General features: G+C 46.0%; 1 protein-coding gene across 10 annotated transcripts in view; it reads right to left on the bottom strand.

Moving 5' to 3' along the window:
* Positions 1 to 25,790, bottom strand: part of VPS13D (vacuolar protein sorting 13 homolog D) — a 119,025-nt gene that overhangs the window by 16,147 nt on the left and 77,088 nt on the right. For all 10 annotated transcript variants that reach the window (XM_081201335.1, XM_081201333.1, XM_081201330.1 and 7 more), the window contains 6 exons: positions 25,532 to 25,628; positions 24,692 to 24,840; positions 21,960 to 22,094; positions 20,846 to 21,013; positions 7,795 to 7,927; positions 7,163 to 7,358 (listed from right to left, as the gene is read on the bottom strand). In XM_081201335.1, coding sequence (XP_081057461.1) covers positions 7,163 to 7,358; positions 7,795 to 7,927; positions 20,846 to 21,013; positions 21,960 to 22,094; positions 24,692 to 24,840; positions 25,532 to 25,628 — 878 coding nt within the window. The remainder of the gene's footprint in view (positions 1 to 7,162; positions 7,359 to 7,794; positions 7,928 to 20,845; positions 21,014 to 21,959; positions 22,095 to 24,691; positions 24,841 to 25,531; positions 25,629 to 25,790) is intronic.

Genomic DNA, 25,790 nt, shown 5'->3' on the forward strand with positions numbered 1-25,790 from the left:
GACTCATCACCAATATCAGAACACCGTGTCGTCATTAAGTTCACAAGCCTTACTGGGAAAGAAAGGGCCAGATTGAGAGAGTCGAGCTCCCGCCTGCAGTTCCAACTTCATTCCTGTCAGACCTACACAGCTAACCCAAGAAACAAGGGGAAATTATGCACGCCCCAGAACTTCCTGCAAGGGTGCAGGGTGCTCGTCCCAAGGCCTGTTCCTGATGCACAATGACAAACATCCAAACCACGGATGGCCCCTTCTCTAGAGCGCCAAACTGGGGCAGGGGATGGGAGGCATCAATCCAGCATTGTTCCCTGAAGTCAGCTTCGCTTTACGAACCAGACTCGGAAGTAAAAACAATTGCACGTTTACTCTCCCCCCCCCCTTTCTTTTTAAAAAAGGCAACGTAGCTGTTCCTTAGCAGGAGCCCGTATACATTACATGCAGTGTGAGAGGGTTAAATAGGACAGCCTCAACTCCTTCTAAACTTTTGCCCTTTGGATATGTACTCATTGGCTGCCGTACAAAACTCGAGCAGTATTACACGCCTTAACGATATGGTTCAACTGTCGGTCAGGCCCGGGGCCTGGCATCGTGCCAGACCGCAATCAATGGGACGCAAACCTCCTCCCCGCCCCCACCCCCTTTTCAGATCATCACGAAGGTTCAGATTATCTCCCCCCCTTTTTTTTGTCGTGCTGGCTAAATTTATGGAGCAGAACCCCGAAGCCGCATTCCTCGGCTTGGGCCGGCCCACGCGGGCCTCCCTTTGTTTGGTACTGTAAGCGAGACGTGCTTTGGAGAACTGCAGGGTTGTTAGTTCAGGCACTGACTGTTTGCTCATGACTGAAATGAAGAGAGTTCAGGGGAAGGGCAAAAGGACAGCTCAAGTGTAAACCCCGTCCCAGCAGGCCCCGGGCTCCAGCACCACCGAGGCTCACGGCTCGGCAGCAAGCACAACACACAAACACACACACACACCACTCCCCGTGACAAAAGGCCAAATTTCAGTCGGCACGCACCGCCAACCTTCCGCAACACGGCATACCTGGAGGGAAACGGCGGCAGTGTCCGCAAGGAAGTGCTGGGACCCGGCTGCACGCTGGTATCCGGCTACTTTGGGAGCGGACACCAAAAATACAGGAAAAGTGCCGACGCTCTCAGGTGAACCGGCGGATGTTGAAAAAATGAGGACCGTGTTTTAAATGGAGGGTGGTGGGTGTGGTTCTTCCCCTGCCCATTCTAAACCACAACTACCTCTCCGGGTTGATGAGGTTGAGGGATGGCCAGAAAGTGGATCAAGTTCACCCACTGAGCTTCATGGATCCCGTTTAAACCTGAGCATCTTGCCCTTAAAACTAACACTCAGTAGCCACCAGTAGACCGTGCTTGCTCGCTTCATGCGACTGAAAACAGGTTATGTATTTAGCCTCCCCCCACATCTCTTTTTGGACGAACACCAATGGATGCCAACAAGTCACGTCTATGCCAGCTTCTACCAGCTTCTCTCTCGAGTTTTTGAAAGGCAAGATGTGACTGCATATGAACTACAGGGGGTTGGACTAAATGACCCTCAGGCTACCTTTGCAATTCTAGGATTCGTTTCTGCTGGAGGGAGATTTCCTAATATGGAGAGCGGGACTGCAGGGCAAGGGAGGGTGAGAAGAGAGGAAGGAAAGGGAAACACTTTGGAATTATCTATCCAGTGTACTTAGATGACCGTACCCCCACCCCCAACACCGAATTACTGCCAAACAAGCAAGTGTCTGAGAGTCAACTGGAAAGTGAGCGTACAGGAAGGGGGAAAGGAACGTAGAGAATAAAACAGAACGAAGAGGAAGAAGGAAGCTACCACCAATTAAAAGAATTTATAGCGATTGGCTGGAGCATTTGCAGCTGCATCCAAGGATGCACCGAATGGACAAGACATGTGGCTAAGGCAGGTTACTCAGGTGTGTGTGTAGTTGCAAACTCTTCCCCCCAGCCCCATACAGAGGTTCTTGTGTCTGCTGCAAAGCACAGCTTCTCCTCTCACCATTTCACTGATGGGAAAAGCAGCATTCAGACATACGCTGCATGATGACACTGTCAGCTCTCAGCTTTTCAGTGCCAGTGCCACAGGGTGTTTTGCATTCCACAGGTGTGGATGGAGTCTGCAAGGCATTTGCCCGGCAACATTTCCGAGTAGGCCTTCCCTGGATTGAGGGAAGGTTTCGCTGCGATGAGGATTTCTGGCTGAACTCTGCTTGAACCCAGAAGCATATCACTTATAACAGACACTAACAATAATGCTCTGATTACCTGCTTAAGGCAGGAGGGTTCAAAGCAAGTTCGTGTTCCGTCACTCCTCCCAAACCTTGCCGCACCACTTTCAATAGTTCCTGTTCACAATGCAATGCTTAATGCGGTTCCTGTTTACAGTGTCTTTGCGCTCTCTCTCTCTCTAAAAGGTTCTCTTCATGAAAATGCCAGAGAAGGAAATCCGCTTTGTAGCACAGTTTATCGCAAGCATGCCTGCTTGTTTAACTTTGGCAGAAGCAAGTAGTCAGTAATGTGCTTTTACTGCTATTTCGCAACGCTCACCTGTAGCATCAGTGCAACAGGGAAGGGATAAACATTAGAAAACAGCCAGAGTGAAACTCAGTCGTATCCCTCTGTCCAGCCTTGACATTTTAAAGTTGCTGCCAAATTCAACCCCGCTGCAGTGATGCTTGAGAACAGCTAAAAAGGAGGGGAGGAGGATCTGCAGCTCAGCAGAAAGCTGTTGGGTTTTAGCTTTGGGATCTCCAGTTTAAAAGGTTCTCAAGCAGCAGAGCTGAGAAGTAATTCCTGGACAGAGAACTAACTCATAGGAACATAGGAAGCTGCCTTAAACCAAGTCAGATAACGGGTCCCATTTCGCTCAGCGCTACCTGGAGGTGCTGGGGGTTGAAGCTGCAACCTTCTTCATGCAAATACTAAGCTATGGCCCTTCCATTGGAACACGGGAGGCTGCCCTAGATTGCCAGACCATTGGTACACCTTTCTTTGTATTGTCCACACTGATTCACAGTGGTTCTCCGGGGTTTCAGGTATGTAAATGGCAGATTCGTAGATAGATCTATAAATATACACACTTTCCTTTTCTCCCTTGCCTCTGCACATATCCAGAAAGCCTGTATGTAGGCTCAACTGCAGAACAGGGAGAGAGTAATTAATTACCGTATTTTTCGCTCTATAACACGCACCCGACCATAACACGCACGTAGTTTTTAGAGGAGGAAAATCCATAGGCATGCCACTCGTAGGCATTTCCTCCATAACACGCACAGACATTTCCCCTTACTTTTTAGGAGGAAAAAAGTGAGTGTTATGGTGCAAAAAATACGGTAATTAATCCCCCAATCTGGCTGGGTTTTCCCAGACACTCTGGGTGGCTTACAGTGCATATAAAAATACAGTAAAACGTCAAACATGTAAAACTTCCCAATACAGGGCTGCCTTCAGAGGTCTTCTAAAAGTGAGACAGTTGTTTATTTCCTTGACATCTGATGGGAGGGTGTTGCACAGGGAGGGTGACACTGCCGAGAGGGCTCTCTGCCTGGTTCCCTGTAACTTCACTTCTCACCGTGAGGTAACCACCAGAAGGTCCTCAGGGCTGGACCTTAGTGTCCGGGCTCAACGATGGGGGTGGAGACGCACCTTCAGGTATACTGGGCTGAGGCTGTTTGGGGCTTTAAAGGTCAGCACCAACACTTTGAATTGGGCTTGGAAGCATGTGAGTCTATATCGTTTACAAAACACCCTCCTGCAGATAAAGTCAAGCTGCACAAACACCATTTAGGGGTGCAGCGGGCTTGTTTTAGTCCACAACCTGCATAAATTCCCAGCCCCTGAAACTGCGAAACCTGTAAAAAGCCTTGTCTTGTTTTTCACCTGGCTTCACAGCTCCATAGGAGATGCATTTGTCAAGCAATCTATGCCCCAGCCCAACTCTTGTTGTTGCTGCAAGGGTTTGCAAAGATGGCACACAAGTACTTTCACAGCCATCCGTCTGGGAACAGAAAGAAAAACTTTGCATACTAATCCAGCCCTAATCTTCAAGATCTCAGTGGGGTTGAATCAAAGGGAGTAGGGGGGGGGACGAAAATGAAGGGAGTGGCTCTAATTGCCCCCTGAACAAATGTGCTGCACAGGTATATAACAACTGAGTTCATGTCTCAGCAATAACACTGCCTGAAAAACATTTGATAGAACCCACAAAACCTAACTCTTCCTGTTAAAAAGACCTCTGGGAAGTCAGTGTAGATGAATTTGAGATGTGGGAGAGTCAAAGAGCCAATTAATTCTGCTACAATTCTTTGGTCTACTTTAAGGCATTGGGGCAGTCGTGTCTTAGCCAAACCTACCTCACAGGGTTGTGAGGAGGATAAAATGGGGATGGGGGAAGAACTTGAGCTCCTTGCAGGAATTGTGGGGTGTAAATGTAAATAAATAAATAAAACAAAAAGATCCCGCTGCAAAGGCAGGGAGCATGGACACGAATGATTCATCAACCCTCCTGTCTGTACCAATGCCACAGATGTTGCAGAACTAGGTATACAAACGATGGAATACTGGTTGTGGGCTAGCACTATAAAATACTGGCTGCGTTGCCATTTCTGTTGTCAATCTCCAAGTCTGCTTTCTGGCTTACTTAAAGACTCTTATAAATCCAGATGGTTCCAACTCTTACAAAGCAAAATCAGATCTACTGGTATTGACCAGGAACCCTTGTATAATTCAAGTGAGCAATATATTTATCGTAATATTCAAATCCAATTAAGGGACATTGAAAAACAAAACATTGAGTCAGCTGTAATTAAAATTTGCTCCCCCAAGTTTTATGGTTTAAATACAACAGATAACAGGGTCACTTATATTTCAAAATTAATAATTCCAGTCCAACGCAGGGCCTTTATGTTAGCCCAACTGAAGTCAAGGGCAGATAATTAAACATCCCCAGAAATGATAGACATTGTGGATGTTTTTTGTTTGTGCTGGACACAGCAGAACATATTCTTTTCTACTGTCCAGTGTACGACCAGCTACACAAATGTGTGTTATCCCCTTTTTTGGGGTAGTCTAATATCATGGCATGATGAAAATATCAGATTCTATCTGTCTGACATTAACTTGGAAATAACTGCAAGGATGGCTGAGTTTTTCATCAATAGTATCTCTTTCAGAGTAGCAAATGGCACTATTTAGCAGGAAGAGACTCCAGTGAAAATCCTCGTTATTACATATTTTTTCATGGTTATTTGTATATATATTTGTATATATTTTAAAATTTTATATATGGATATTTTATGATGGCCTGTATTTGCAATGCTTAATAAAGGTTTGTCAAAGTAGTAGCAGCAGCATTTTCTGCCGTTATGGATGGAATCTCTATATCTACACACTTTTAGGTGCTGCTTTGCCCAAGGATGGAATCAAGACTAATTGATTCCCTTGGTCTCTCATTCTGACGACTGCTTTGAAAGCATCACATGAATACTTGCATCTCAGGGCTGTTTCTCACTGCTCAAAAGGCTCTGCAAACTGCATTTGTGTCTGTGTACATGTGTGGAAAAGGGGGAATGTCGGGGGGGGTGGGGGGAGTAGCAATTCCCCTGCTTTCCTCTTGTTCAAAATTTCCATGTGATTATAGGAGTTCCGGGAAAGCCATCGCAGCTCACAAATGCCAAAATGGCAATGGAGGGGGGGGGGGGGAACAGAGAGAGAGAGAGAGGTGGTTATCCCACACCAGAAGCAAATCTACAAGGACTAAGAAATACACATCCAAGAGGCTAACTGAAAGTGATTCATGCACTCTCATAGCAATTCAAAGGGAAAGAAATGGATTTTGTTCATTTCTCAAGATCTGGTAAGAGCCTTACATAAGTGACACTCGAATGAGAAATGGATTGTTCTGGGCTTTGGAGTGCAAGGGAGTATTTAGAGTTCAGCCAACAGAAGGAAAAGACATTTGCAACACAGCTTTTTTTTTTTTTTGCCTTTGGCTTGCACTGGGCTGGGTTGAAGCCGAGCAACAGTGAGAGCTTGGAGTATTAGAAAGACTTCAGCAGAGCGCAATTCTCCACCCAGTCTGGATGCAGAAGAAGGCGCCCTCCAAACTCCCCACGTTAATGGATCTTTAGGAAAGCCTCTTGTATTTCCAAGTCCAATTGAAAGTATTCCTCCCTTTTGTTTTTTAGGGACACCACTGTATTTCTTAAGTGGGTCACAAGGTGCTTTTAAAAACCGGGCAAAGTATAACACTGAACGTTCATCAGGCAAAAGGGACTGTGGCATGTGTCCCTGCCATAGGTGCCGGCTCCCTGGGGCCCTGGGTGCCCGAGCATCCACAAATTACAGCGCCAGGGCCTTGCACAATGCATGACACCTGCGGCCTTGGGCACCCACGGTCATGGGGCCAAGCTGGCACTCCAGGTCCCTGCTGTGGGCCACTTGCCCAGATTTGCATCTTTACAACAATTATTAAACCGCTACAGATTCTCAGAGGGCCTTTTACACGTGGCAGGAATAAGGGGACAAGAAAGAGCCCCAAGCCGATCTCTTCCCAGGCCGCCTACAGGCAAACCTACCCATTCATCCCCTGCACACTATATGCAACTGCATGGGGAGGTGAGCGAGGAAAATTCATTTCACCTCTTTGCCTTTCCAAGAACACCAAGGACCACAGATCCATAACACACCCATTGTCTGTTTTAACCCATCGCCTTCTGTTTTCCTGAGCTGAGAAACACCTCTGCAACAGCGAAGGCAGAGGAAGAGGCAATGAACTTTTTTGCCACCGTACCCTTTGTAGGGAGAAAGTGAGGGGTGAGGAGGCGAAGAGACAGAGGGAGGCAGAATAAAAGGGCTATTTCCTTTTAAACCTCTCACCTGCCTTTCAAAGCCACTAAACAGTTTGGGAGGGCAAGAGGGAGGAGAAGGGCAAAAGGGTTTCAAAGGAAAGATCTCATTCTCCTGTACTTTGTACAGAAGATCTTCTCCCGGAACTCATCTCTGGAAACCTGTTGCCAGGCCAAGCCAGGAAATCGTTTCGCTGCAAAATGCTTTGGATAATCCGCATGTGACTCTGCTTGGTACTGTCATCATTCCCCCCACACCCCAACAAAAAAAAGGAGATTTAACTAACCTGGGGCCGGAAAGCGTGGCTGTATCTCTCACTGCTTGGGCTGTTTCAGAGGCAAAGTCTAGAGCACCAGCCACCGGTTTGGTCACAGTTCCGACGAGTCCTTTCCCAAGGCCGGATATAAAGCCACTGACTCCCCCTTCGGTTTTTACACCTTCTACCGTCGAGGTTATGACACTTGTCAATCCACCAATGATGCCTGTCGAAGAAAATGAGCATGCTTAGTGGCAAAAGTAGCTCTAGGGTTCTAGGACAATGCTAAGAAAATTCACGGCTGCTGTAAGATTGAACACACCGGGAAGGCATGGACATAAATTTCTTAAAAGTACAATTTGGACAGACCCTGTCTGGCTACACTTGTAAAACTAATTGCTCTTCTAAAGCCTTTCATTCAAGGGAGCCCCGATATGCCCATTGCACAATCTTTTTTACGAACATATGATATAATTTGATAGCCATCTTCAAATATCTGGAGGGCTGCCACAGTGAAGATGGAGTAAGCTTGTTTTCTCCTGCTCCAGAGGGTAGGAAAAAAACTAAACATAAGGAAGAACTGAGAGTAAGAACTGTTCAGCAGTGGAATCCTGTATTGCCGAGCAGGGGGAGTACCTTATAATTCTATGTTTGTATATTACCATGAGCCAGTCCGTGAATGCCAGCTACGAGATGCTCCCCACTTGTTGCAGCGTGGTATCGAATGTACTCTCGTTCTGTCTGATGCCGGTTATCCATTGTCTTCCCCAACCCATCGGACAAAGTTCCAGTGAACTGTTAAAGACAACAAACACACAAACATGGAATTTTCATTAATGCTGAATGCGTGACTTGTAGTGACGTTGCTGGACTTCGGAACTGGTTGGTTCATAAGTTAAATCTAGTAGGTTCATAGTTCCTGAATTAGGAAGACCTTTCTGATGGTAAGAGTTGTTCCAACAGTGGAACCAACTTTCTTTCCTTGGAGGCTTTTAAACAGAGGATGGATGGCCATCTGTCAGGGATCCTTTGGTTGTGATTCCTGCACTGCAGGGGATTGGATCCTTGGGATCCCTTCCAACTCTACAATTCTATGAATGCATAACAAACCCAGACTTCAATCCACCAGACTTTATTAGCTTTGTAATTTAATTTTTTGGGGGCCACACCATTGTAGCCACCGTTTCCCAGACTCCAGGCTTATCTGACAGTGTTATGGGCTCAGAGAAGACCTGCATTGGGCATTGCCACAAGAATGAATGGCAGCATTGAGGGCTTTTAGGGACCATGGCTTCCTCTGCAGGACTATCCCCCTGCCCCGATGCAGCCTAATGAGTCTGGGAAATGAGGAACAGCTTGTGGGAGGCCTTGCCGCTCCTCTGTGATTCCGCAATGACATTGTAGGGAGTTTGATGGGGGTGAAACTTCAGAACTCGCTTGCGCAACCCCCCCCCCCACTTTTGCTTTATTCTAAAAATAGGTTTGTTTGTTTGTTTTTGTGCTGATGTCTACACTACACAGCTATCAGTATCATCTGAATTTGCTATGAGAGGAAGTGTTTTGGGTTACTATGTTGCAATCTGCTTTTCAGATTGATTTCAGAGAACTGCAGTACAGTACATAAATATTTCTAAACAACTAAATAAAACAACGCTCTCTCCAGCCACTCCACCAATTCTTTTTCAAATGACACATGCCCGGTTTCCACCTCATCTGCCTGATTAACCCTGGGAACTCCCAGAGTTTATTTCATGATGCATGCAAGAAGCGGTTCTCAGCAAAGCCGTCCTTTGTTTGGTTAAGTCTAGAGTGGAGCCGCTCAGAAGCAACACACTGCGGTGCCACGCAAATGTATATGTAGCCATAGCTAAGCCTAGAGAGTTAAGAGCTGGGAGAAGATGACTAGCCCCTTAGGTAAAGATAATGGGACCCCTGACCACTAGGTCCAGTCGTGACTGACTCTGGGGTTGCGGCGCTCATCTCGCTTTATTGGCTGAGGGAGTACAGCGTACAGCTTCCGGGTCATGTGGCCAGCATGACTAAGCCGCTTCTGGCGAACCAGAGCAGCACACGGAAACGCCATTTACCTTCCCCCCGGAGCGGTACCTATTTATCTACTTGCACTTTGAGGTGCTTTTGAACTGCTAGGTTGGCAGGAGCAGGGACTGAGCAACGGGAGCGCACCCAATCGTGGGGATTCGAACCGCTGACCTTCTGATCAGCAAGTTCTAGGCTCTGTGGTTTAATGCAAAGTTAACAATAGCAACACAAGGTTCTCAATCTGCACTGCTGGGCTCAGAGATAAGAGGAATTCTGTGATGAGTTCTAAAGCAGGTACAATGCCCAGGCAGAAGGGAATTAACTAACACAGGAAACTGCCAGATCAATGGTCCATCTAGCTCAGTGCTGTTTACCCTGCACTGACTGGCAGTGGCTCGCCAGGATTTCAGGCAGGGTCTTCTCCCAGGCCCACCTGGCGATGCCACTGGGCACTGCACCTGGGACCTTCTGCAGGCAAATCAGATGCTCTGCCACTAAGCTACAACCCTTCTCCAAAAACATGCATTGCCAGCCCTTTACCTTTGGATTGCCTTCCTTCTGCAGCAGGTCGCAAGGTCAGGTTAATGTTTAAGGCATTTCTGTGCAGCTAAAACAGCACAGCAGATTCTTCTTTTTCCTTTTTTTTCTTAAAAAAAAAAACCTCTGCAAACACCGTTTCTATTCTGCCCCGTCATTTCTCAACATTTTTTTTAAAAAAAGAAGGCTCCTGACGGTTATTCACGTCTGAACAACAAATAGACAGAAACTAAATATATGTCAAATACAGTGTTAGAAACTGAGATATGAAAGATAGGAGCTGAATGGCACCTTAAACCTAGATTATGGGTGCAACAACAAAATGTCTAGGCGTGCTTTTTTATAACAAGAATACAAAGCTAAAAATGAAAGAACTGCAGTTAAAATATTATGTTCATTTTTCATATGGTCTAGTACTTCCCCTGACCAACCCCCTAATATTCTTCAGAGGGTCTCTTCTCCAATCTTCGGAGAGGGGCTGGAAGTAGGGAGGCAGGAAAAGGTCCTCCTTTCTTTCTACTCTGCAACTTTAATTGGAAATCTTAGGCACAGTACTGCACCCAGAGCTCAGAAACAGCTCACGCTAATGAAATTCTCTGTCGCAAAATGTGCCTAGAACAAAGGGATTTTCGAAAGCTGATCAAATATATACACAAAAAAGCAGCAGTAACACAGTGGCACATGGGTAAGGAATCTCTGACTTGTTGGGTCTAATTAAGCCCGGCAAGGGTCCTAATTTACCCTGTTAACCCATGTTCCCCCATCCAGAGTCACAACCTCCCGCTCCACATCAGACACCGTATATGATGCGGTGGCAAAGGAACGATTGTGAGCCTTAAAATGGTCTCCCGGTTGGTTCCATAGAAAGCAGGGCCTGGATTTGGCACCTTTTAAACCTGTCATCAAATGAATGTCCTTCTGAAAATACCGTATTTAATTGAGTCTAATGAAGCATTAAATCTAACGTGCACCTCAATTTTCAAAAACTTGAAACCAAAAAATGGCGAATGTAAATGTGCCATCGAATCTAATGCACACCTTAATTTTCGCAACGTAATTTGGCCAAAGAAGGTGAGAGTTAGATTCGAGTAAATACGGTAGTTCCATTCGCAAGGTTTGAAGTCTGTGCCAGACTTGCTTTGCTGCAGCACTTCAACTCAAGTCACGCTGGAAAGGGAAGAAAAGGATTACCTGATGGCATGGAAACGTCAGCTGACTGATAGGTGTGTGGCCCCACCCACCTGTCAAAGTGGCCTGCTCAGGGTGAAGGAATTCAGGATCCAGCCCTCCTGCTGGATCCCATTCCCTGTCTCAGTAGCAAAAGAACACTCAAAACAGCACAGAAAATCAATTAAACATTCAAGATCCTGGACGAAACAGGAAGATCTCTGCATGGTGCCTCATCTACTCAGTGTTACCCTGTGGCCTAATAGTCCAAGGGGAGAGCATTCCAATGTTGGGCTGCCACCACAAAAAAGACCCTGTTAATCATTTAAAAATGAATGTAAATTAACATATATGAAATGTAGGATAAAGGCAATATAGCATCTTCCTGCAGACATACAAATATAGCAGGATATTTTCTTGGGAAACTTACAACAGTCCCTATCTGACTTGAAATGTACACACTGAAAAACCTAGCTCTGAAAAATAAAAAAATGAAATAAACAAGGAACGGCTTTCTAGTTAAGTCTACACCGCCTGTCTCAATGTCCATCTAAGGCAAACCATGATCTGTGGTTTGTGCCTCACTGTCTCACTCACAGGGTTATCAAATTTACCAGGACATTTATTTCAATAAATATAAAGACAGGAATTTGGTGCAATGTTGCATTATAAGAAATGTTTAACACCAGAATCCTTGCAGTGCCTTCCTGGGAACAGAAGCCATGTAGTACAAAACGGCAAAGATGCTGCCACCAAAGGACTCAGCGAAAAGCAGACGTACGATGGACTTGGCCCATGTGTCGCTTCTACAAAAAGCCTGACATTTTTACCGCCCCTCCCCACTAATAATAATAATAATAATAAATAAATAAATAAATAAATAAATGGCAAGAGAAGTCTGCTTCGTATCACTTGCCCTCAACATCAGGATACTTGAAACAGTCTCAGACTGGTGTATTGTGGGCATGGGCTGGCAAGCCAGGAACATGCATCTCAAGGTGGAATAAGCACACACAAAGCTCAACATACTAACAATTCTCAGACTGGTAGGATGTTGGTGGTGCATTGACTCTGGCAGAATTTGCAATTTTTTATTTTTTTTTTAAGAGAGGCTCAAATTGAGGTTGTACACGGCCCAAACCCAGAAGCCGCCAGAAAGGTAGCAGCAAATTTTCCTTCCACCAAGCTGGACGGCATCCTCTTTACCCCCAGTTTATGTCACGGTGCCCAAGCGAAAGGCCTTTAAATTAGCTCGCATCTCCTCGTTAACCCGGCCTCGTAATGAATTCTGACAATAGCATGTTGCTGGGTAATCCGCAAAGACGTCTAATGAGTTGTCTATGGGGATGCCCAGCCAGTCGAGAGGACCTGCCGGGGAGGGCCCAGTTCTTCTCCACCTCTACAGATGCCCAATGTGGGAAGGGGGCTGTCTCCCCCCTGCCCTCCGCCGCTCTCCCAGCCCCAGGACCCCCTGTGAGCCTGCCCAGCAGGTGCCTACGGGGGAATAGTTTTGTGTTACAGGCCTGAATGAGTGATCCCTGCAGGAGCTGCCGGCTGTTTTCACATACACAGAAGGCAGTCAAAAGTCCACAGAATGAACTTGGAATGACCCCAACTGGAGAGTCACTGGCGGGTTCACCGAGAGGGCAATCTACACTTTATTAAGCAACCAATACTCTTTTTAACAGATCACTTTTGCGGAAAAGAGGCGTAAAGTCCCGCCACCCCCACCCCCACCCCACCCCCACTTTCCAGGGTTGCTGCAAAAGAGGCACAAGCACAGCTACTTCTCCAAAGCACCTTCTCCTAAGGATGAAAACAGGCTGGCGGAGAAGCTTAGAAACTTCCTTCCTCGCCCGCCACCCCATGAGAATATAGCATGCTTTTATCCTGCTAACACAGAAAATCCAAACAAGGCAATCTGGTTTTCAGAAAGGGCAGCGGGGGCAGATTTTCGCTTATCCTTCTGTGCTTTCTTTCCTTTGATCCCCTTTCTCCCAAAGTGTGAGGACGTCGCCTTGGGAAGGTGAAAGAAAGGTTTCCCGATCTCTCACCACACACCCCTCCCCAGAATGTCTCTCAGCTGGGCAAGGAGGCAAAACAGGACAATCTACATTCAAACTCAGCACATCTACTCCTCCTGGGGGAATACGTGGGGCTGCCTGGCAAGTTTAGCTGTTGTTTCATAAGCTATACATGACAGGTGGCCATCCAACCTCTGCTTAAAAACCTGCAAGGAAGGAGAGTCCATCAGCACTACTGGGAGTCCATTCCACTGTCAAAAGTTGTTCCTGATGTTTAGCCAGAAACTCTTTTCTTGTAACTTGAACCGCCTTTCATGTAATAATAACCTTTTATGCTAGATATGGCCATACTTCAACTGCTTGGTTTTCTGTATTCTGCATAATCCAATTTTGTTGCCTATTACTTATTTAGTTTATATACCGCCCTATGCCCGCAGGTCAGAGTCCGGTTCGCAGAATGTTGTTGTTGTTATATATAGGAGTTTGGCCACATACCTCCTTTGTTATAAGATACATTTTCCCTTGAGATGATGGCTAATGGTCAAGGATCTGCCCAGAACTCTAACTCCCTGTAGGATTGCAGTGCATTCACAAAAGGAGAAGGAATGGGTCAAGAGAACAGCTCTCTCCTTCATTTCTATGTGAGTGTCTTTTAGGGGTGAAGATGGCAAAAGAGGAGTACCCCTTTTCCAGAAAGCAGCTGGGTAGCCCAGTACTTTGTCCGTCCCCCCCCGGACTGTCTGCTCATTTGGCTTAAGAAAAACTGTAACACGAGGAGCACTGCTGCCTTCGTTAATTTGTGCAAGACTTGAGCTATTGTTCCGTAGTTAAGAGGATCCGGTGCAGAAGTGCAAGAACTCACAAGGAGCAGACACGAGAGCTAGTCCCCTTCTCAGGTAGGTCATTTTAACATGCGCAAAGATATGCCCGGCAACTACTCTAAGAGTCAGGTGAGCAATGCAAATCTACTGAACTCGTTTCATTTTAACAAACAAGATCACAAGCAAGCGTTTAAAATCTGAAAGCTGCCTCGTAAGCTATTATTTGCCCTGCGTTTGCAGAGTACGATATTACCTGACCATATTAAAAGGGTCGGAGGGGTTGGGGGAGGTAGTCTACCAAAGACTCGCCAGTCTGTTTCTGAATGCTGACTTAGGGACACTGCGTCCAGATCAAGCCGTTCCCTTGCCAGGGTTCAAAGTCATCATTCATGCAAATTTACACAGGAGGGCAAACGTGGGGGGCGGATGGTTTCCCCCTAAATGCACAATGTGTATTATGTAACGTGGACCACCTCGCAGCTCAACACTCATACATAATTGCCTTCAGTAAGCAAGGCTGAATTCAGCTCAAAACAAGAACTGCACCTTCTGTTCAGCCCTGACAGAAGTCACAAATAAAAGGATTATTTTGCTTGTTGGACACACTCATGGTGCTAAAACCAAAACAAGGGTTACATAGCAGCCTTCAAACTGAAAGGCTAGTACAGGGATCAAGCTGTTGCTGCTTTAAAGAAAGAAATCGACACGAACAGTGACTTCCTGTTCATTCCTTGGTGTAGCACAAACTCTTTGTTCTTACCTTAAATGCTCTCCAAGACCTTGCCCAGCCTCTCTTGCCATCTCTCTGTCCTCACATACCGTGACATATCCCTGTCAATTACCTCTTGCTATTTTAGCACTGCCTGTCATAACCCTGGAGTCGGAATGCTCATCTGCAGGGGGTGAGAGTGAGGAGCAGAATGGGGGAGGGGGGCACGTAGGGCCAGCCCCAGAAGCTCTCTCGGGGGAATGTGCAGGGCAAGACCATTGCCATTCACTGACTCAGAAGACTTCCCTGGAGAAGACCCAGGAAGATCGGAGGCTCCCCGAACCGCATCGTTGTACTAGAAACTGAGCTGCACCTAGTGCTGCTGCTACTAGCACAGAAGGGCTCAGTTTCAGCTTGCCCCTTGCTAAACCAACTTCAAGCTCGGTGTTCCCCACAGTCTAAGCCTTGCGCCTGAACCTGGCCTTGCAGTTCTGTTGCTCCTTGCTTTGACACACAATGAAGCAAAACATTGCCCGCTCTATCATCCCTCCTGCTCCTTAAGACTCCACTCTTTCTCCTTTACTGTCTCTTAAGTCTGGGAAATCTCTCCCCACCCCAAGAAGACCACAATCATGCCATCTCTATCTCTCGAGACCTTTTCTGTGCCAACCACCCAGTCTCCTGCCCCCTACTGCAGTTCACACCAGCCTTTGCCAACCTGCTGCCCTCCAAATGCTTCGGATTACAACTCCCATCAGCCGGTATGAGCCAGCAGCCAGCGATGATGGGAGCTGTAGTCCAAAGCATCAGGTACTACAGTGTCCTCCTGTCCTTCAGAAAGTACCAGGCAGATTGATAGCAAAGAGACCTATGTACGGCACCTTAAGCCTACATAGACTACACCTTAAGACTACAACTCCCGACTCCCATCATCCCTGACTGTTGGATATGCTGGCTGGGGCTGATAGGAGTTGCAATCCAACATTCATCTAAAGGGGATCCCATTGGCTACTGCTGTCCTAAAGATTAACAGCTTGATTATGGGATAAGCTTTTGTGGGCTACAGTGGACTTAACGGATCTAATGAAGGAGCTGCTGGTCCACAACAGCTTATCCTGTAATAAAGTTGGTGGTTCTGTAAGATGGCAGAATAATATGTACCACCACCAATATTATCCTCACAACCCTCCTGTGGAATAATGACTTGTCCAATTTCATCCGCTGAGCTTCAGGGCTATGTGGGGATAGGAAACTGGGTCTCCCCAGTCCCAACACCTCGATTAAGACATGTAAAAACTGACTATATAGCCTGGCTGAGCCCAATTAAACAAAACAAAACAAAACAAAAAACCTTGCCAGAATCCCCTGGAATTTCCACAGCGAATATTTTGCAAAACAGCGGGTGTCACCACTCCCAATGTTGGAGGGAGGGCACATCACAACATCAGCTCTGCCAGCTTTTAATCACTTTGTCATACTTCAGATGGAAATGTTTTCTTCCTGCCTTGCCTTTATGTTGGTCTTTAACTCCTTTCTAACTCAACCAAGAGGATGGTACCCGGGGGTGGGGGTGCAGGGAACGACAGCTGCTGCTGGTTCAGCAGAAATTGAAACTCCCAAAGAAAACATCAAATTTTAACATGAAAGCTGAGCTCTCGTTGCGAGGTTTCTCTGTTGCTTATATTTATAGCCTTCAGAACCTTTAATTGCCCTAGTGCAGCAAGTAAACTTTGACTGCTCCTCCACTCACTTTAGTTTCTCGAAGTAGTACACTGTCTGATAGGTACCAAAGAGACTTCTTTATGCTCCAGAACAATTTGCTTTAATAAGAGTGGCAAGCCGATTTCTCCAGTACAGTCCAGAACAAAACCCTTAAGTGGAGACATAGTGTATATACAGTGGTACCTCGGGTTACAAATGCTTCAGGTTACAGACTCTGCTAACCCAGAAGTAGTACCTCAGGTTAAGAACTTTGCTTCAGGATGAGAACAGAAATCATGCGGCGGCAGCGGGAGGCCCCATTAGCTAAAGTGGTACCTCAGGTTAAGAACAGTTTCAGGTTAAGAATGGGCCTCCAGAACGAATTAAGTTCTTAACCAGAGGTACCACTGTATTTTGCTGTAATCTGCCATATTGGATTTACAGGAGATACTGAGATAAGAGAGATAAGACAAAGCTTACACATCCAAAAGAGGTGCATACATACAACCCTCACAAGTTTAGAGAGAAATCTGTCTCGGAAGTTTCAGCTAAAAAGAATTAACATGCCAGTAACTTGCCAGCTGGACCATTAGGACAAACCACATCACGTGCCTTGGCAGAAAGGCAGTCTATACATGGAATAAACGTCAATAAAAATAAACAAGTAAGAGACTGATTTTCACTCCCCATGAAAACGGCTGCAGCAAAAGCACTGTCTCAGAATTCACACCAGAGGATCATTCCCTGCAGCAAGCTGGGGAAAGTGTCATTTCAAAAAGCCAAGCATGATCTCTTGAGAGGTGTTGGGCTGACACGCCAAAGCAGAAAGGAGCTTTCACTACATAATGGGTCATCTTGTGAAAAGGGAAAGCAAACCAGTCACAGAGGGCATCAAGATCTGCCTTAATAAATTGCTTAAGAACTGCACCCTATCATCCACCCCACCCCACCCGTACCAAGGGCACCCAAGCCCCAAATGGCACCTACCAGTGCCTTCATAAAAGTCATTTTCTATATCAGAGATTATCATGAAAATGCAGACACTGCACTCCGTGTTTTGTGTTTCTCTTCATTCCCAGTAACTTCAACTTATAAAGTAGTTGCTTTACCTAGATTGGTGTGTGTCTGGTGCTCTAGTTTTTGTTTTTTATTAATATACAGTCGTATCTTGGTTCTCAAATGCAATTCGTTCCAGAAGTCTGTTCGACTTCCGAAAACCAAGGCGCGGCTTCTGATTGGCCGAAGAGATTTTTGCACTTGATTGAAAGCTGCGGAAGCTGCTTCGGACGTTTGGCTTCCCAAAAACATTCACAAACACTCACTTCCGGGTTTGCGGCGTTTGGGAGCCAAAACGTATGAGTATCAAGGCGTTTGAGAACCACTCTGAACATGTAGGTTGTGGCACCCCCAACCGTTCAAACCTCTTCTCATCTCTTTTGAGAAGTTTTTTTTGAGCTTAGTTCCTACTGAAATGAAGCTTCATGCTCATACGCAGCTCCATAAGTACATTTTCTGCCCTTGCCTGTTGTTCTCTATCTTTGACCATACTTTCCCTGCTGCAGACTCTCTCTCACACACACACACATCACCCCAGTCTGCCTAAGCTTGCTGCCATCACCTTGCCCAACATTGTGCTTGTACTCTGTTTTAAAGCCCATCTTCTGCAGGGATTCTTTGGGAACCCTGTTCCCACACATGTATATTTACACACCAGTCATGGCAGCTTTTCTGTAATTTCCAGAATGGACTGCAAGCACGGGACTCTTTAGCCGCCAGCAAATAATCCACTGCGCCTCTAGTACTGGAAGCCATTTCCAACGCAGAGCCAGCTACCAGACCATAATATTTCTGACACAGAAAGACAACCTTTCAGGGGGAAAAACAACCCCTCTCCTTACGCTGGCAGACACTGCAATAAAACTGAGGCTTCGAGCTGGAGGACAGAATTGAATCACTAAAAGGAATTCATCCTGTTGCTTATAAAGTTGCACCACCAACTGTCGTCTCTAACCAAGAAGTCATTGAAGGGAGGAATAATTTTAGCTTTTGGTATTTGCAACCCTCAGGGAGAAAAAAGAAAAAAAAGGAAAAACCCAAATGAAGGGGGGGGGGAGGATATTTGATGCAAATAGTTCAAACAGGACTGTTGGGTTTCTTTCTTTTTCTTTTTTAGCCACCATGGCAGATGGAATGGAAATTCCCTCCGGTCCCTATATTTAGGATCAAAGCCCTTCTTAACACACAAAAACAGCCAGTCTCCAAGGGATCATGCCGCAGAGAATGGTCTGAAGTGAACTTCCATTAACCTGAGTTTCTGTGCCAACTTAAATACACAGAACCTCTCCACTTGAAAGAAGTCATTCACCCAGTACACGCTCTGAGATACATGGAAAACCCATTACTGGAATAATCAACAGTGATTAAACAGAAAATCTATACAATGGCAAAACCAGACACAGCTCATAAATAAGGCATTTTTGTGTGTGCGTGCGTGCAATTCTTGCAGGCACTTTTTATTTCTTTTAAAGGGGTCGTTAAAGTTCAGCCTCGTTAAGAAGTACGTGGATATGGAAGGTCTGCCATTATTTGCATCTTCTGAACTGCTATTTAAAAAAAGAAAGGGGAGGAAAAGGAACCAGGTAACCGAGGGGGCATAAGACACGTACAAATTTCCCTAGACGGGTTTTGGCTGCCTCAACCACCAACGACTCAGAACTGATGTAATGAACTGAAGGATGTGAAAATGTCTGGCTCCTCTGTGTCAGGTGGAAGGGTTTGCAGCGAGAGCAGACACCCTAATTAATCATACTCTGCCTGCAGACAGCGCACAAGAGCAGAACCAATGGCCACGATTTTTACTGGTCTGGCTAGGTTCCCTTGTGGCGAGACTGGATTATTTCTTCTCAACACCCGAGCAGAGTTTTCAAAGATTCCTTTGCGAGATGCAAAAGCACACAGCACTCAATGTAGGTTGGAATGAATAATCCGAAACAGGCATGCACAAGATGGATTCTGAAGGGGCTTCGCTGCTTAGGGAAGAAAAATGCATAAATCTCAGCAGGGGGAAAAAGCCCATGCTGAAAACGTTGCCTCAATTGTGCTGAGGCTGTAAAAACAGGAGAACACAATGTCTAAATGAGGACCTGAAAAATAGAGCATGCATCACTAAGCCATGAAATCAACCGGCTGATTGTATTTCAACTTTGTCCTGTAATGTTTTCATTGTTGTTTTTAGAAGTTGTTGTTTCAATGCAAACTGCCCTAGAATCAAATGATGTAGGGTTGTATATAAATGTCTAAAATAGATATACTGTGCACACATCGTTCTGCCTGTTTTGGGATTTGACAATCCTTCTGCCCAGGGCAGAACTCATTTGACAGCATGAGGAACTGTAAGGGAGGCAAAGAGAAAACCGTGGAGAAGACAAACTGCAAATAAAACATAGCCAAAGTTCTCAAAAACCACAAAAAGCAAATTCAAATAAAATAATCACAAATAAAATCAATTAAACTTTAAAAACTAATATATGCAACTCAACTACGAATTTTATCCAACGCTAGTGTCTGCTCAGAGTAAACGCACTGAAATTAACAGCTCTAAATTAGTTACATCAATTCATTTCAACGGATCTAAGTAGGACTAATGTTAAATATAGTGCAATGGATTGCATCCAAAGTTAGTCATAATCAGGGCAGGCCCATTAATTTTAATAGGTCTACTCTTGAGTAGAATTGGATACATTCCCATATCTCTGGGCAGAGCTTGCTGAAATAAAAACTTTTCCATACGTGTTTGAAGTAAGATTGAGTGGTGTCAATAGGCAAGGAGTTCCAAAGGATGAAGCTCTTATTATATAGGAAGGGTTTAAATGGCAACAGTCCCTCAGTATGGAACAGAAGGGGAAAACAAAGACATGCTCTATGATCTGTCACGATATTGGTTGATGATTTTATCTATGTTAAAATGGTCTGTTTTCCCACTGGTTCAAGTCAGCCATCTTGCCAACCCATGTTTTGGGACAATCACACCTGGTAACAAAAATAATTGTGCTTTCAAGCAGTGTTGTTTGAGAATACCTGGAGAGAAACAGGTAGGGGAAGGTTGCTCTGAGGCAGGGGTCGGCAAATTGTTTTTAGCTGCGGGCCAGTCCACTGTCCCTCATACCTTGTGGTGGGCAGGAGAAGCGGCACCGGGGGGCGGGGAGCTGGAACAAGAGGCATGGGGGGCAAGTAGTCTTCCACCCCACACCCACCCCAGCCGCTGCGCTTACCTTCCCTGGGGCTGCCGCCGCCACCACCATCACTACCGCCGCCACTGCTTCTCGTGGGTAGGCAGAGCAAGGTTGTCCGCTCCGGAGAAAGGGCTGGCTCCGGAGAGGGGCTACTTAAAATGGCGCTCAGCCAGTTCAGCCCAGCCCCCTTCCTCCTCTAGGCAGGGCAGGGAGGAGCCAAGAGGAGGGAGGGAGGAGGAGGTGCCACCACAGTGTGTGTGTGTGTGTGGGAAATGGAATGGTGCAGAAAAAAATGGCGCAGCCCGAATGAACAGAATCCCCACACCGATCCACGGACCGTCTGTGGGCCAGATCCTGAAGGCAATTGGGCCTGATCCAGCCTGGCCCGTGGACCTTAGTTTGCCAACCCCTGCTCTGAGGCATCAGCAGTTGCTAGAGCTGCAGGAGGAACAAACGGGCCTCCTTATCCTTCGTATCCCTACCTTTGCAGCAGAGTTTGACACACCGTGGGCAACGTTTCGTATAAGGCCACCGACATTTCCGTATTTTATCAGCCCGGTAACACCTTCCGAAACATCGTTCAGGAGACCCATCGGGTTGCCAAGGAAGTCCACGGAGCTCAGGATCCTTGCCGCTTGGCTGAGCAGCTCCTGGAAAGGGCATCAGAAATGTCACTGGAAACAGAGCCCATGGCAAGTCATCATGTTCAGCAAATGGGGCTCTTTTGCATAAGGAGGGGTGACCATAAAGGGGTGGGGGAATAAGACCCTTTCCCCTCCTCTCTTCTGTATCTGAATCACAGAGCTGGAGAAGACCAAAATGCAGCCTTCTGATCTCACCATGGGTACTAAAACAGCAGTCAGAGTGAAGGAGCTGGAGACACCCCAGTGTTCATGTCTTACTCTATCAAAACCCTCAAGGGGGGATAATATGTGAGTTAGTAAGCTGCTTTGTAACTTGGGCTACAACACAGACAGTAAGAGAGAACACCCAGCAAAGGAAAGGGGGAGACAGATTGGGACAGAAAGAAAGAGAGGGAAAGGTGGCCACACCCATTTCCCCCACTCTGATTACAAAACAGAGGTGGGCAACCTGTGGCCCTTGAACTCATTTCATGAGGCTGTTGGCAAAATACTAGTTCACATCTCTGGCAGGAGCAATACACTCTCTTCCCTGCAGTCTGCTGGGCAGGGACCAAGAGGAGCAAAGAAAGGTGTGGTCCCACCCATTCTTTATTCTGGCCGTGGCCACCATTGGCAAGCACATGGGGGTGTTAATAAGATGCCCATGCAATCTACTCTAAATTGGATCAACCACACGAGCGGTCAGTGTTTGGATAGGGGAGCACACACAGATTGTCCCCAAAGAGAACACGGCCACTTAACAGACAAAAGGCTACCCACGCTTGCTATAAACATATCAGAACATCTGCGCTATCGCTGTCAAACACTAGCAGCCCTCAGGTCTGCTCAGACTGGGGCTTTGGTGAACCTGAGTGGGGAAGGAAGGTTCCTATGTTGCAATGCAGCAGGGACTACCTAGCAGGAAGGCCTGGCTCCGTGTGGCCCTGCGCCCTCTAGTGCAAAATTAACTCACTTCTTGGAAGTGCTTCAGGATGTCGTTAATGATGAACTCTTTCGTCTCGTAGGGATGGACTCTGGTGAAGGGGTCCAGGTTGATCACAGCATCTTCAAACCTAACCAGAGGGAAGCCCAGGGTGCTTTTCAATGCCTAAAGCAAACAGAGTAACTAGATTAGCATCTTAACACTTTAAAGCAACAGCAACAAAAATCAATAGGATGAACAATTCAAAGGAGAAAAACGTAACTGTGACTGAGTGATGTACAATATTGCTTACATCTTCTCCATCTTCAACATTAAGAAATCAAGATGGGTCAGAATTTACATCAAAATGAAATCAGATCAAAAGTCATCATCACCATCATCAACAACAAAAGGGACAGTCTGAAATATGTCTAGACCAGGCAAAAGGAGAAACCGTCAGGAGGGAGGCAACCGCCCTCTCCATGATGCATGAGCCATTGGAGGTTTGTGTAATATGCTGTTGTTGGTTACCCATACTATATCTCCTTTGGCCAAACCTTGGACAACTCTGCGGTGGTAAATCAGATGTTCTGACAATTCAATTTGCCATACCCTCTCTTGCCATCCGCTATAGGTAGGGCCAACAAAACAGCTCCAGTGAGATATGACTTCAAGGCTAACAATCCTTTAAATTCCGTATCCTGGCACTTCTCAGCTAAATCTGGCAGCTTTGCTTATGAATTAATGCAAGAGGCGTTTTGTGTTAAATGTGCATGACTCGGCACATGCTTCTCCTCATCTTCTTTTCTTACCTCCCAACCACCTTGGGGTTGAGCTTATGAGAAACGAGAGAGAGAATACAAGAATGGACAGAGCTTTAGCATTTGAAGCCCAGGTGGAGGCTGCCTTTTCTCTGCTGCTCCACTTGTTAAAAATAAAAAAGAAGACATCTGAAAGGACATCTTGAAAACCTCATTCCATTTTCCTTCCCTGAGCTTTTTTGCTTTTGGTCTGCAAAACGAAAGGCAGTTTCCTTGAGTGGCAACAAGCCTCTTCCCCATTTCTAAGTCCACTCCCGTCCTATTTCCTGAGAGGGACAGACAGCAGCAGCCACTAAAAATTGGGCTTCTCTGGACTGTAAGGACAGCAAACAGAATAACCCTGCCATTGCTTTCCAAAGAGTCCCCAGCACCATGTGGTTTAATGCTCCCTGTGTTTTTGTTTGCACTGCCTGCCCCAGACTTGAGCTCAGAATGAATGCCACAATATGTGTGGCTTTTTTTATTGGTTAATTAAGTGGAGGCTCCTTGAAACTGGAGGCTAAAATTAGGTCTGTTGACTTAGAACAGTCTTTTTCAAACTGTGTTCCCAAGAACTCCAGGTTCCCTGGAACCTTATCAGGAGTTCTTCAACAAAGAAGTGCAGGAACGAAAGCAAGAGAAGGGCAGGTCGCTTCCCAGTGCAGCTCTCCCCACCCAACACAAGAGAGCGTGCTGTGGCCCACTCTGCTCCCACAGGGTGATGGCCAGGCCTGGTAGGTCCAGAAAGTTTTTCGCTTGGATAATGTGCAACTGCTCCATGGCAGGATGTGCAGAGTTTCTTTGGGAGCTTATCCCAGAAGGGTCTCTCTCTCTCTCTCCCCAGTGTCAAGAGCCAATGTGCCTCAGAACACCAGTTGCTAAGAATTGCAGGTTGCAAGGGCTGCTATTGCACCCAGGCCCCTCGTGCTGGCTTCCCATGGGCATCTGGTTGGCCACTGTGAGAACAATAAGCTGGGCTAGATGGGTCTTTGGGCCTCACCCTGCATTGCTTTTCATAAGGTCTGAAAACTAGAGATCCCCAAATATCAAAGGCCAATATGAAACACAGAATGTGTTGCCTGGCCCAGACTTCAAACCCTCCACACTAGATAGCGTATGTTGCACAGTGGTACCTCGGGTTAAGGAGGTCCATTCTTAACCTGAAACTGTTCTTAACCTGAGGTACCACTTTAGCTAATGGGGCCTCCAGCTGCCGCCGCGCGATTTCTGTTCTCATCTTGAAGCAAAGTTCTTAACCCAAGGTACTCTTTCTGGGTTAGCGGAGTCTGTAACCTGAAGCGTCTGTAATCTGAAGTGTCTGTAACCCGAAGTACCACTGTATATAATTTCATAGAAGTTATACAGTTCCTATTAGAGCATTTTCCCATTTTCCTTTAAGCCAGAGATGGCGAGTGGGCATGGGGCATGAAGAGCCTGTGGTTCTCCAGTTGTTGTTGGAGATGGCTGGGGCTGGATGTGGAGTCCACATCACTATCTGGACACACTGTAGGTTTTCCCATTCATTTTAAGCTGTACTCAGTTTGGTTTCAAATGACCAATAAAAAAAGCAAAGTCTCTGCCAATGATGCTCCACAGGCTTCCATTTCATGATATGCTTCAGGTTCAAGTCTTAACACCGGCGCACACATTTAGAACGGGAATATCCTAGAGGTTGCCCACTGCTGTCGACTGAACATTCGTCAAGCCAGACGTTTGATCTCATTTGGCAAGACAATCCTCAGTTGTTAAGGGGGTGGAGGGGGGAAGAGGCATGCATTTTATTAGCCAATTCTCCCTGGATTCTGCGCTTTCAGCAGATATTATTTTGCAGCCTTCAGTACTAGAAATCTAGCTTTCTAAATACGAGGAGATTCTCAGGAAGATTGCAGATCTCCTGCAGACCACTGCTTATCTATCACCCTGCAAAAAATTATTATGCAATACAGCAGAACACTCTGGAAGGATGGGCCCATGAAGCCTTACCTTGAGATCCAAGGGAAGCTTGCTGGAAGTGAAGACACTCAGCTTTATCTGCGGCACACTGATCTTGAGGTTTTCAAAGTAATATCGCGTCCGCGCTCCACCTTGATCAACCGGCTTTTCGTGAAGGTTTTCATCATAACTTTCAACTTCTGTGTTTCAATGACATGGCACAGGCATTATTACAATAGTACCTGGGGCATCTAATTTGCTGCCATTATGATAAATGAGGACAACTAAAGTAATTACGGCATAAATCCAGGGAGCTTATAAGTTAACAGTTTCGGCAACCAATAGTTTGTACAAAAACAACTGTGAGTTGCACCCAGGGTTAGTCCTACTCAGAGCAGACCCAAATAAATTAATGGAAGTGACTATCTGAGGTCTATTCATTTCAAGGGGTCTACTCCGACTAGGACTTAGTTGGATGCAACCTTATGAATCCCAACCCAGCTTACTGCTGTGCTTTTTGGTACTCCCACTAATCATCTCCTACTCCAAATCAGATCATCTTTAAATAATATATATTAAAATGTGTGGGGGTTTTTTAATGCCCCTTTTCAGGACTGCACTGCAAACTATTCCAACATTTGCAATGTGTTTTGTACGGAATATTTCCAATACTGTCAAGAAAACATTATTTAAGGTCCCTGCAATGCAATTTTTCAAAAAAGGAAAAGCAGGCTGAAACCAACATACAGACATATTGGGGATGGATGAGAAGTATTCTGCCAAAATGTTTTCATCTCAGGCTTTCCAGCTCAATGTAGAAAAATTTCCAAGCATTTTTAATTTCCTTTATTTACAGACTCCGCAAGCATGACTGCAGACCTGACAACGTACCTGATTCTGACTGATCACAGCCAAAGAAACTCAGAAGTTTCAGGAGCAGCTTCTCCTCGATTTGGACTGTGAACCTGCCAGCTGTGATCATCAGATGCTGGAACGAGAGGGAGGTGTGTTCTTTTCTATCACGCTATGCACACAACTCTTTATGAAAGCAAACACAGATCACACGAGGAGTTTGCAATCTAAATAAATACGCTCACAAAAAGACCCGTGACACAAAAACCGTATTTTAAACTCTGCATTCTGAATTTCA

Source organism: Podarcis bocagei, assembly GCF_964188305.1.
Source record: "Podarcis bocagei genome assembly, chromosome: 7".
NCBI lineage: Eukaryota > Metazoa > Chordata > Lepidosauria > Squamata > Lacertidae > Podarcis > Podarcis bocagei.